The sequence below is a fragment of the Enhydra lutris genome, unplaced genomic scaffold (genome assembly GCF_002288905.1).
Source record: "Enhydra lutris kenyoni isolate GAN:26980312 unplaced genomic scaffold, ASM228890v2 scaffoldscaffold3, whole genome shotgun sequence".
Classification (NCBI taxonomy): domain Eukaryota; kingdom Metazoa; phylum Chordata; class Mammalia; order Carnivora; family Mustelidae; genus Enhydra; species Enhydra lutris.
The window spans coordinates 49,005,854-49,019,217 of record NW_019154087.1 but is presented as its reverse complement, the minus strand read 5'-3'; the positions used below and the strand labels follow the sequence as shown (position 1 = coordinate 49,019,217).

The window sequence follows — 13,364 nt, the reverse complement described above, 5'->3', positions numbered from 1 at the left end:
TCTGAAGTATAAACTGGGAGAGCAACTAAAATAACACTGTCCTGGCTGGTTCATACACATCTGCTTAATAATACACAAATAAACAAACGAAATCACTATGTATCTGAAATGCTTTGCAACTTTTGCTCTTATCTTTCATAAGTCTAGTTTCATAAAGAATGTGATCATCTCATTCCACACACGCTATGATCCTCTCTTATCTCCGCTGTCAATAAGGTGACCAACAGAAGGAAGAAAACCTTCCTATCAACAGCAGAAGCATTTAATATTTAGAGGTAAATATATGTAGGTAGGTGTATGAATAATAAAATATGTTGAATAAACAAGTGAAGTCCAGACCCGTGGAGAATAAAAGATGAGTCTGGTCATGTTCATATCAGAACAGTGCACTGCATTTAGAATTCAAAGATTCCTTGTTTGATTTCATAAAGCACTTATTGCTTTTTGTTCCTAAAACAAATTAAGATTTTCATCTTCTTCCTAGAGTGTCCCAGAGAACACACTACTTGCCAGCAGTTAGATACAGATAAAGATACAGATATATAGATCCAGATGTAGATGGACATATTAGTAGATAGAGAGATACCTTAATTGTAGTCGTGTGTGCTCCAGGGTATTCTTTTTCTTCCAGTGTTGACCATCTTTCTATAAATTTGGATACCAGGGAATCATCATAGTCCACTATTTGAAATCCAGAGACGTTTGCACCTCCAAACTGAATTTTTAATAGGTCTCCATCAGTAAATCCCTAGACATAGAGCACATATGTCAGGCTTTCCATTAAGACTCAAAGAGAACTTAACATTTACCCAATAATTCCATACATTGCGGTTTTACAAATGTCAAAGAACACATGAGATATAAAAAAGCCTGGAGGAAATGTTTCGTGTATTTAGCAACCAATACTCTGCACTAGTACCTACTGTCATCTCGGCATCACAGCGGATCCTTAATCAATGATTGTTTATTGGTTGTACTCACATAAAAGCTCTCCATTTTACTGAGAAATCTTCCGTGGGTAAGTACTGGTTTTATTTATTCAATCTACAACAGAGCACTACCACATAGTTATAAGTACTTAAGAACATAAAGCTAGTTCCCCAAGAGATATAACATAGTAAGCAAGTTATTCCTATTTTAATTGTTCATTCTCATAGGTGATAAAACATCTTTAAAATGAGAACGGAAGGTACTAAATGCCTAGTCATCATTTGCAAACACTCAAACAATATCATATTAAGTACAGAGCTTAACTTTTTATAAAATATATGAAAGTTTAAAAATCAATCTCTTGCATTATTAGAATGAATTCAGTCATTAGTAAAACTATCATGTAGTGCTGCCATTAATTTCAAATATTGCACTGTCATAAATTCTATCTCAATTTGAGAGGACATTATCCCAAGGATGAAGTCACAATTTTAATAAACCACAATTATAAGTATTTTTTACCTTATACATTTACTTCTCATTATTCTGCATAAGGATTGAAAATATCCCTGAATCTCAAATACGGGAGAATCTTTTCTTTGTTATTGATATTAAAAAACATATTTTAGTACTATTTGTGTAAAGAAGGATAATTACTTCATTATTGGGTCAAATTTTGGTTTTTCTTTTTATTGAAATAATGTAAATAGTGCCAGAATATATATAACAAAAATCACAGATTTTCTACTCTGTCCCGTCCATGCTCCAGTTAAGCTGCTTCAAAACAAGCAATTTCAGTAATTTTTGTTTTTCATATATTTACCGCCATATTTCTGCACACATCTTCTCTATTTTTTCTTAATTTATCAATTTTAGATATCTTCATTGAGTTTCTGCTTATGTGTGATGTGTATATAATTCATCCAGATTTACCTGCTTACCCATTTTCATGTTCACAGTTATCATATTTATAATTCTGTTATTCAGAGCAGTCAAATAATGTGGTATGACTGTATTTTCCTTTTTTTTTTTTCTTAAGAGAGAGAGAGCACTAGTAAGAGGGGAAAGGCAAAGAGGGAGGGAGAGAGAGAGAATCTTAGGTAGGATCCATGCTCAGCACAGAGATGGGGCTCAGTCTCACAACCCTGAGATCATGACCTGAGTGGACATCAAGAGTTGGGAGCTTAACTGACTGAGCCACCCAGGTGTCCCTGCATTTTCCTTCTTGAATAGTATCTCACTCTAATGTTAATAATTGCTTCATTTTTTTCACTACTATAGTTTTCTGTGTACCTATTCTTATTTTTCTGTAGTTGCTCCATGAGAACTTTTCATGTTTATATGAGTAAATCTTTTTTAAAGTAATATCAAACATATCAAGTAATCTATTACTCTTTTTTCTGAATATTTAATTTACAGGAGACCTTCTGAATGCCGCAATTTGAATTGATGCCTCTTTCCATCTCTTCTGCAACTGTTACTCTGGAGTGTCCCTTCACCATGTTGCTGACTTTTTCTCTCACTTCCTGGCTCACTGATCTCTCATGTTTTACTCCCTTCTTCTTCCAGAGTGCTCAGTAGTTTCTCAGACACATTGGAGGTAAATTTTTTGAGACACTGAATGTCTCAAGATATCTTCATTTTGCACTGACACTTGATTACTCTCATAACCCGAAGACATCGTTCCACTGACTTTTATTGTTCCTATTGAAAAATACAATGTCATTATTTCTAATTATTTTTTGCATGTGACCTGCTTCATATTTCTGTCTGCCTTCTCCTCCCACCTGTCCGAAACTTTTAAGATCTTCTATTGATCTCTGAAATTTCATGATGACATTTTCTTTGAAACATAAAAGGAGTCTCTTTTCTTTCATTGTTTTGTGTAGTCAACGGGCATATTTGTGTCATCGAGTACTGGGAATTTTTCTGAATGTTCTTTGATAATTTCTTTCCCCTGCCTTCACTGTCTGTCTTTCTAGAATGCCTATTATTATGACATTGTAACTTTTAGATTGAACATCTAAGTTTTTCACAGGTTCCCTGTACACACCACCTCATATTGTATTGTTGTTTTGTTACATCATCTGGAAGATTTTTCTTAAACTTATCATCACAGTCATATAATTTTACTTGTAGTAGAAGAAAAGTTAACTTTCCATAATTCTTTCTTATTCTCTGAGTTTTTCCTCTTTTTCTAACATACTTTCTCTCTTCTTTATGGATAGTTAATTTTCTCCTATTACTCTGCAGATACTCTTTACAATTTTAAACATTTTTCTTGTGTTTTCTGCCTGCCCTGTTTCTGTTTATTTATTCATTCATTTATTTGTTTTGTATTACATCCTTCATGGCCCAGACTTTTCTCAAATGCCTGATTCTCTTTGGCTATTTAACACTCAGACACTAAAAGATTTCTTGGAATTTCCATGTGCCTGGGGGAGGCTACCTGATGAAGTACTTCACTGTATGGTAGTCAGGTGGGGGTGGATTGCAGTACTTTCTGTCCATATCCAGGTTGAAGAAATGAGAACTGCCTCCCTTTATGACCACTTCTTCATCACTTTATGTACAAACTATCCTTTTAAATGCTGCATCAGGAACTTAATCACAATCTGTGTTTTGGGAGCCTAATCAACCATTACCTGTTCCTGAGGAAATTCATCAATAGCTGTATCTGAGGACTTTTCTTTTATCACCACCTCATTTAACACTCATTAGACCCTAGACAGAGAAAGGGAGATATCTCCAATCGAGAGTTTGGAAGATGAAAGCTCTTCAACTCTGAATGGCATTCTTCAATTTTAAATGTCAGTGAAAATTTCAAGTGCTCTCTAAATTCTCAGAAACTGCAACACTCCTCAGATACTTTGAACTTACTGACTCACTGGAAGTTCCATATGGTGAAGATGCCAAGTATTCAGAAATGGAAAAGCAGAATTTGAATTCAGATAAAATACAAGCCATGTTCCTCCCTAGAAGATGACAGCAACAGGCACACGTTTTCTATTTTCTAATTTTCCCCCCCCACTTTGGTCATCTGTACATTTCTTTCCATTTCATAGCATCAGATATCAACTCTCAAATTGATGAGCCACCTTCTGTCATTATTTCTCAATGTTCCAATATAATCTTCTCCATCTGGACATTTTTAAAGATCACGGCTTTCAATGTGGCTCTGTGTTGTTCATCAAATGGCACAATTCACACAGGGGACTGACTGTCCAGGCTGTTCCCTGCACAGAATGTGGTTCTGAAGAGAGTGAATACAGAGCTTCATTTATTTTAACCCCTGCTTCTCTGGTAGGGAGTCACTTAGGATCTGTAATATCATATCAATAGATAAATTCTAATGAATTTTATAATAGCCATTTCACTGGCAAACAGAAGTTTTATCTGAACAACCAACTTCTACTAACAACATGCAGATTTGAGATTTAATATTCTAAATCACTGGTGCCACCTTCTAGTGAAAACAGCATTTATTAGTTATAAAGTTTTTTCCCCCCATCATTACTAGAAATAATGTCTTCTGATAGAACAATATAATATTCCAGAAACTACCTACAGAAACAAATCTACAGGGGTGCCTGGGCTCAGTGGGTTGAGCGGCCAACTCTTGGTTTGGCTCAGGTCATGATCTCAGGGTCATGACATCAAGCCCCGAGTAAGGCTCCATGCTGCTGAGCATAGAGCCAGCTTGGGATTCTTTCTCTCCTTCTCCCTCTGCCCTTACCCTCCATCCCTCTTTCTAAGAAAAAAAGAAAGGAAAGAAAGAAAGAAAGAAAGAAAGAAAGAAAGAAAGAAAGAAAGAAAGAAAGAAGGAAAGAGAGAGAAAAAGAAAGAAAGAAAGAGAGAAAGAGAGAAAGAAAGTAAGTCTACATTTGGGTAAATATGAGACCTTTCCAAAGTCTTATTATGCTATTTAGAATAAGCTCTCATTTTCTCCCTCTTTTTCTATCTTCCTGAGATTGGGGAGGGCAGTTTTCTCAGTCAAGTAAGATCATACTTCATCAAAGAACGTAAAACTTTGCAACAGTAAAGGCTTAAGGTCATTTTACTACTGATCTGAAAACTATTTTGAAAAAAATGTCTAACAATAATTCTAACTTGGCTCTGATTATACTTAAGAGAAGGAGATATAGTCAAACACTTAGATGTTCAGTATAATCATAATTTGACAGAAAGCCCAATGAAAAAGTGATCAGCTATAGGGATTTAATGTCATTGTACTGCTTTCATAGTAAATAGAAAATCAGAAATAAATAAAAATTCTTGACATTTGCAGGTTTAATTTTTCTCTAAGATGTATTTTCACAAATGTGTATTTATCTCAAATACTATGTTTACTGAAAACTTTAAAGGAATGCACAAAGGGAAAAATTATAAAACATTGTGATAGTGAGAAACAAGAGGAAATTTGAACAATTGAACTTTAGATATTTTTGAAAACTTTTCCATAATTCAATATGCCTTCTAAGACAATTTATAAAGTCTGTCAAATATTTCTTACATCACTTTTAATAGGAGATTGATTAGAGTATATAAAGTGGGAAGTCAGTCTAAAACACAAACTGAGAAAAACATTGTTACTTCTAATTGATCAATATAATCAAGATATGTTTTTAAAAGTAACACTGATAAAAGCTGGTCATTCAAAACTATTTTCTAAGTATCTCTATTAAAATTAAAAATATCAATTAATTCACCTACCAGATTTGCAATGATATAATGGTAACCTTTAACATGTTTTCCAATGGTAATAACCTAACAAAGATAAAGAAATAATTATTTAATACATGCAAATAATATAAATTATAATTATTGATGTTATGACCTGAGGAAAAAAGTGGAATTTTATTTACTATGTTTTCTGATATTCTGTGATGGATCCTATTTGACAAAATATAATTCTCAAATACAGAGAATATTTCTCTCAGAAAAAAGTAACAATACATTTCAGTGCTTTATAAATGCTATCTTTCAAGAAGTCAATAAGTAAACAAATAATTATTTCAGTTTTGTCTTCGGTGAAAATAAAGTCACAAGATTTTAAGAAATGTAAAATGAAAAGAATATTGAATCCATAAGTCATAATTTTATTTTTACAAAAGCTATTTTTCTAAAACATTAGGCAGCTGAAATCAACACCTGAGATTTTATACTCACACACTGACACTCAAATTTATAGTAGAACATTAATTTAAAAATTATGAATAAGCACATAAAAGAATTTTTATATGAATTTATAAAATAATATTCCCATCTTAAGAGTCTTGAGATACTTGCAATTTAGTTCAAATGAACATGATTATTTCCAGCTTGAGGCAGCAAAGCATCAGAGAAACTACTCTTTCTCCACAAATCTAAGTCAAAACTCAATGGCGAGATAAACGTATGATGGAACACGACGTTGAGCTCTTATTGGTAATGCTCATTACAGTTTGGGACATTACAGAATCAGTGTGACTTGTCACTGATCTATAGCAATTCAAGAGAGTAAGACATTGGTGAAATGGACATGCTGTAGTCCTAGTACTTAGATATTCAAATGTAGCTCTTATTTTTAAGAAAATTTCACACTAAAAGAAAGCAGGAAATGCCAGGGCTGCAGAGAAACATTCAAACCATTAGCTCATTTCCCTGATGACACAGTTTTGGTGACTTCCCATTGCTTCTAGCATAATAAGCAAAATCCTTAATTTATGCTGCAAAGTTCAGTAATCTTGCAAGCTTTTCCAGGCCCTCTTTTTCCACTCTCATTGGCCCTCCTTTTAAGTATTTTTGTATACGAAAAGGCTTCTTTCCATCACCTCAGGACTTCACATATTCTGCTTCCTTGCTTGGAAAGCAGTCTCAACCACCATATCATTTGTCTTATCAATGCTTCAGGCACAAGGAATCTGAGCCCAATGTTACCTCCTGGGAAAGGATTTCCTTGACCTTCTCTTATCCCAGACAAAGTCAGGTACTCTGAAGCAATGCATTTAGTTAAAGAACCAGGGAAAATCTTAGGAAAGATTCCACCAAATGCCCCTTTGATGCTAAGTGATAGCTATTTGGAAGAGAGTTAGGGCTTGTATCATTTTCTAACCTATTTTTATGTTATACAGCTAAATCACTTTTTCCAAGAAAATGAACCCTCTGTATTGAAAGGAAAATTGCAAAGAAAAGATGTCCTTCTGCATGAAAAATATATTAATTAGCATCACTTGAATTTAATTGATTTTGTCCTTCATACTTCCTACTGACATCTGCTGGTTCTGTTTATTGTTCACTCTACTTTCAGAATCATGCATGCCTTCCTTCTGGGAATTAAAAACAAACAAACAAGCAAACAACAACAACACAAATCTTATAAATGGTGCTACCAGTAGTTGAGTAGAGCGTTCACTGAAATGGGGGGGGGTATGAAAATTCACTAGCTCTGCCTCTACATAGGAATTCATGTTGACCATGCCATCATATTTTTGTTTATAATAGTAATTAACACTGCACTAACAATAGTAAACTTATATTGATTTCTAAATGTTTCTAATGGCTGAGTCCCTTTTCCACCCAATCAAAATCAGAAATATGTAACTCTAAGGTTTTAATGGATGATAAAATTTTCATAATCAAGAAAGATTGGTTCTCTTTCTAACTTTAAGCTATTATAACAGTAAAATTTCATCACCTCTGTTCTCTTATAAGTATTTATAGAGTGAATAAGTAAATACTGTTTCTTTTTCTTTAAATGTAGTTCAATCCCACTTTTTGCTTGGGTCACTCTATTCCTTGAAGGTCTTCCATGATCTCCTAATCTAAATTTTTTGGTAATTTTTTTCATAACATCCTGTTCTCTTCATTCATATATACCACCATATAGTTGCATATTAATTTCTGTAAATATATCATAAATATTTACCTTAATGGGGTTGCCTGTTTTATTTAACATTACTTTCTTGGATCTACCACAGTGATTGTCTGGCAATATTAGACACCCAAGGAAATTTACTGAATGAGTAAATGAATGAAAACAAGCCAGACAAATGCTGCCAGTGTGTGAACCCTCCATAGATCCTCCTTTCCCTGTTAAAGATAGGTTCTTCCTCCTCCTCTTAGACCACATTGCTTTCTAACTTGTAGAACTACAGTGTGACATGTAAAATTTGCCTTCCTCTCTAAACCATGGGTTAATGGAGTACAGCTATTACTATTCCCTGTCTTTGCACATTTCATTCTAGACACAGAGGATGTCTGCAGTTAATGTTTGCTGAATGATGCAACCAACCACTGTACACACTCATTTAATAATTCAAGAGTGTCTTATGAAAATACAATAAACATGAGCAAAGTCTCTGTACCTTTTGAATGGATGTCCATATGAACATTTAATCATCATATATTTGTTTCAACATGTTACATTCCATATATTCCCAAATTCTCCTATAGTTTCTGTCTTCTAGTTTTGGAAATAATTATTTTCATGTAGACTTTCACCAACATTAATTATGATGATCCATGAATACATAAATTCTTTAAAAAAAAGACTAATGACTATTATTAAAATTCAGTTTTAATGAGAATCTCCTATGAAATTCAAATGAGTTGCTGAGGATCACATTTGAACAAGAGACCTTCAGGTTAAAACAGCCCTAACTTCATCTCCTGAGACAAGAATTAAGACTTTTTCACTGAAATGTTCACCTCTCTGGCATAAAACATTTAGCTCTTTCTCATAACAAGTTAGTTTATCCAGTTATTTAATATTTTATGTGAGATTCATTTTGTATGTCTTAGGGCCTGTATTATTACATATCAATTAAAGCTACATCAACATTTATGTTTCCAAAATGCTTTGTGTTATACAAATGGTGAATTAATTTTTTACTCAAAACCTAGAAGGGCCAAGAAATGCATACTTAACTGCACATTTTTCTTCCAATCCTATATTATTCCAAGGAACTAGCAGCCACTACACACACACACACACACACACACACACACACACACACACACACATTTATCAGTTGGGAAAAGAAGCAGATACCCAGTGAAACAGATCTTAACTTAGTAAATCATGATGCTGCTTCACCAACATCCCTGGTCATTTACCCTACATTTAATATAGTGGATCTTATTTTTATCATTAGGATATTACTGAATAGCTGTCCTATCCTAAGAGACCTTAAATGGAATCAAAGTGGTATGGTAAGCACAGATAAAACATCCTTATGTCCAATAAACTTCTCAAACAGCAAACACAGACTGAATATGTCTCTCCTACATATTTTAATTTCATAGATTAATAGTTTTATAGTGACACAAAGCCCACCTCGCAGGAGGAAACAAAAATCTTGGAAAAATAAATACAGGCTTTCTCTGAACACAGATGCGTTCAGACAACATAGGCTCAATGTTCCATACTGTGCTCTAATATTTGATGTTCTCCATGTTTTGCCATACACTACTCACTTCTCTCTTAGAACCCCAGCCTTATTTTCACTTAATTAGTGGCCATTTCTTTACCTCTAAAATGTTCAACAATTTTAAATTTCCAACTAAAAATATCAAACTTTAGGGCAATGCTTATCATATAGAACATAAGACTCAGTAGCTACATATTGAATATAGTTAATGATTAGTATGGTGTGTCAGCATGATTGAAGACCATCTGATATTGCTAACTGAAACCAGAGGTAATTTAACTGATGACCTTTGCTTCATCCTACATAAACCATAAAGGAAAAACTGCTGTTCAGCACCCACACGAATACTGGCTGCAAATGCTGACACCACACGCACATTCTATATTTGGTGCCATTAGAAAACAGAGTAGCCAACCTGGTCTACGATGTCGTTTACTTTATCCCGTTCACAGTCCAGGATTACACGCCGTTCCTTTTTTAACTCCAGATCTTGAAAAAGTGATCGGTATGTCTCATCTTTCTTGTCATTGTTAATGTTTCCCACGTTGATAGCAGTCACTTGCCATTTCTTTTCCGCAGCAGAATCCAGTACAGCTTGCAGTGTTGATAAGCCTAGGAAGGCAAAGAAAAATGATGACCGTAAAAGATACTTGGATAACTCAGAATTACATTGTGAAATTGACAGCAAATATATTTTTAAGTATGATATTTTTGTGCAACTGAGGGGATGTTGACTCCTCTAAAAAGCTACAGTGAGGATCTCTATCGACATTGAATTATTTCCGCTTCACATCAAAAACTCTTTTATCTATATGCTATTGTTCTGATGGAAAGAACCATATTTCGGGGGGATAGTCTCCCCTTCTTTCAGCTCTTTCAGCTGTTTCTTTCAGATATTACCAAAGAGTAATGTCTGTGATACCTTTGGTTAATGTGAGATCCAAAGACATGACACACATTTCTTTCTCTTACAGAATGGGAAAGACTGTTTCTTTACATATGACAACCTATCATTTCATATTAACATCCTCAAGAGGATGTTAAATGAAAATGTTGCAAACATTTTCAGGGAGACAAATCTACATGAGTCTCTGTGAGCATACGAGCCAATGATCTCAATGAGGCTGTTATATTTCCTCCTCTTGTCTTCCAGTCAGCCGTTGTTTTCCTCAGCCTTCTGTCACATCATGTTTTTGTTATTGGGACTGATCCCATAGAGATTAAAATGTTCACCTATTAACCAGATGGTAGCAGTTAGTTTTCTAGCTCAGATTTGTTACATTTACTTAACTTTTCAAATGTAAGACCTGTTTACTATTTATCAGTAACTTTGCTTATAACATCATATGACTTAGAAAATTTCTTTGTATTTTTAATAAAAATATATTACTTCATACATAGGACTGAGAAGGAAAATAATTGGGGAATTATTCCCTAAAGTTAAATCTTCACTAGGAAAAGCAGTACATAAACTTGGAAAAGCACTAGGAAAAGCAGTACATAAACTTGTCTTCCACATCACTTCTTGTCTTCACAGCCAACCTAAATTCATCATTTCTATTAATAGCTTAATGAACAACACAAAATCTGGGCTCCAAAAAGAATGCAGGACTCATCACATCATCTTTCTGATTCCAGAAAGTCCTACATCTTTCTCAGAAGAATGCTGATTTCTTTTTAGCCATAAAATGTGGGATTTTCCTAATATGATCACACTATTCTATAAATTTTATTCACGTACTACACTTTATTTTCAACCTACTTACTATGGCAAAAATATGTGCATTGTAAAAAAAAAAAAAAACCTATTGAACCTGGAAACAGCATTAAAAATTGTATTGATTCAATACTGACCAAGAGTATATAAGATTAGCTTAGAACATCTTGTGATACAAAATGCAGGGAAGCTCTCCAAAACTATCAGAGTTGTGTCAAAAGACTCAGGAGTCAATGTGATGAAGAGCAAGTAAATTTGAGGCAATTTAGATATCAATAGGAAAAATAACTGCAAAAGACTTAAATATATAACATATTTTAAACCCATGAATTATTATGAATACCTAAAATTATAAACTACCAAAACTGAAACAGCAAGAAATAGAAAACTTGAACAGACTGATAGCCAGCAAAGAAACTGAATCAGTGATATTTAAATACATATAAATATCTGGTTGCCTTTGAAGAATACTAGGAGCTGAGTTATTATTTTGAAATTGGTAAATAAAGGAAAAGAAACAAGCATTTTCCTACCCCTCCTTTATGACCTATACTCAGGGTAATAATTAGTTAAGACAGCTTTTCCTTTTTTGGAAAACCTCATTTGTCCAGCTGACAAATGACAAATGATGAAGGAATATAGATTCAGAATTACAACCATCTTTTAACACATAGTGAATTAATAAATCATTAACTGCTGCTAAAATGCAAAAGTTACCTGTCTCTAAATAGGAATATTTAACATCATCTATGGAGTATTCCTGCCAAAAAATGAACATGAATCTTGCCAGACTTCTAGCTCTAGCTACCGATTTATAAGGAATATGTGGCAGAGTAATATGCTAAATATCAGAGTGTTGCAATCATCAAATTGAAACTCTACATATGTTATTAAAGACTTAAGAAATATATCAACCAATTGGGGGATAAATACCTCATTTTTATCTTGATTCAAATAAACTGTGGGGAAAAATAGATGATGATATTAATGAATTACTGTAAACCTGCCTGCATATGATAATGACATTGTGGTTATTTCAAAATACAAACTGAAATATGTACAGATGAAATTACATGATGGCAGGTATTTGTTTCAAAACAATTGTGAAGGACAGGGATATAGATAATAATACAAGAATTCCTTGTACATTTGTCATTAACAAAGCTGAGTTAATGGGGCATCTGGGTGGCTCAGTGGGTTAAAGCCTCTGCCTTCGGGTCAGGTCATGATCCCAGGGTCCTGGGATTGAGCCCCACATCAGGCTCTCTGCTCAGCAGGGAGCCTGCTTCCTCCTCTCTCTCTCTCTCTCTCTCTCTCTCTCTGCCTGCCTCTCTGCCTACTTGTGACCTCTATCTGTCAAATAAAAAAATAAATTCTTTAAAAAAAACAAAGCTGAGTTAAGAGTCCTTGGGGATCTTCATACTATTCTATTTTTTATTTAAAACATTTCATTGTGAAAATTGAAAATAATTTATTTTTATTTCAAATTGGGAAGTTGAGCCATAAACTGAACTTAAAGGGAATTTGTGTGCTTTTTTTTTTTGACAAAACAACAATAATTGTTTCTTCTGTCCAGTCATGTACCAAAAACAGGAAACACAGGAATTTCTCAAAGAATAACTTAAACAAGAGACCGCTTTCCATTGTAAAAAAAAAAAAAAAATCTATTAATGATAAAATTTCTTTTAAAAACTTCATGGATCACCTGTGATTTCCATCCACTACTTATAAATAAATCATTCTATGGTATAATTCAAACCCTCTTCCTGTTTTTCATCATCAGTGAAGATAGAACATACAGCTGGCCATCATGATCAATTCAAGAGCTCTCAAAGTGCTTGAAAACAGTTATTAAATCTATCCAGTCTTCTTTCCCGAGTAGGAAAAATAGCTAATTTTCTAAACCTCTTTCACTATCTAGGTCCTACTTTTTCACAAATTTTAATCTTTATGCAACTAATAATTCCTTGTTACCTCCTTAAAAACATTATATCTATGAATGATCTTCCATATGCTATCCACGTCTTATCATATAACACTGCAATTCCTTTATTCTAAGCAGAAATTATTTTTTGTTTTTATTTAATTATGAAGTTGACCACATATTAAAATTTCAAGTGGTGATGTTCTTGATATTCTATCACATCTTTCAATATATATTACAAGAAATTTTAGATACAAATAATGATTTGTAAATCAGTTTAATCAAGTGATATTTCTATACCTAACATTGGCAGTTCATCCTGTTAAAAAAAAGGAAGATGATATAATGTAATATATATGAAGATGATATAATGTAATATATT

General features: G+C 33.5%; 1 protein-coding gene across 2 annotated transcripts in view; it reads right to left on the bottom strand.

Moving 5' to 3' along the window:
- Window positions 1-13,364, bottom strand: part of LOC111153762 (glutamate ionotropic receptor AMPA type subunit 2) — a 151,709-nt gene that overhangs the window by 53,630 nt on the left and 84,715 nt on the right. For both annotated transcript variants that reach the window (XM_022512987.1, XM_022512997.1), the window contains exons 4-6: window positions 9,757-9,953; window positions 5,644-5,697; window positions 587-748 (exon numbers count right to left, since the gene is read on the bottom strand). In XM_022512987.1, the coding sequence (XP_022368695.1) occupies window positions 587-748; window positions 5,644-5,697; window positions 9,757-9,953 (413 nt within the window). The remainder of the gene's footprint in view (window positions 1-586; window positions 749-5,643; window positions 5,698-9,756; window positions 9,954-13,364) is intronic.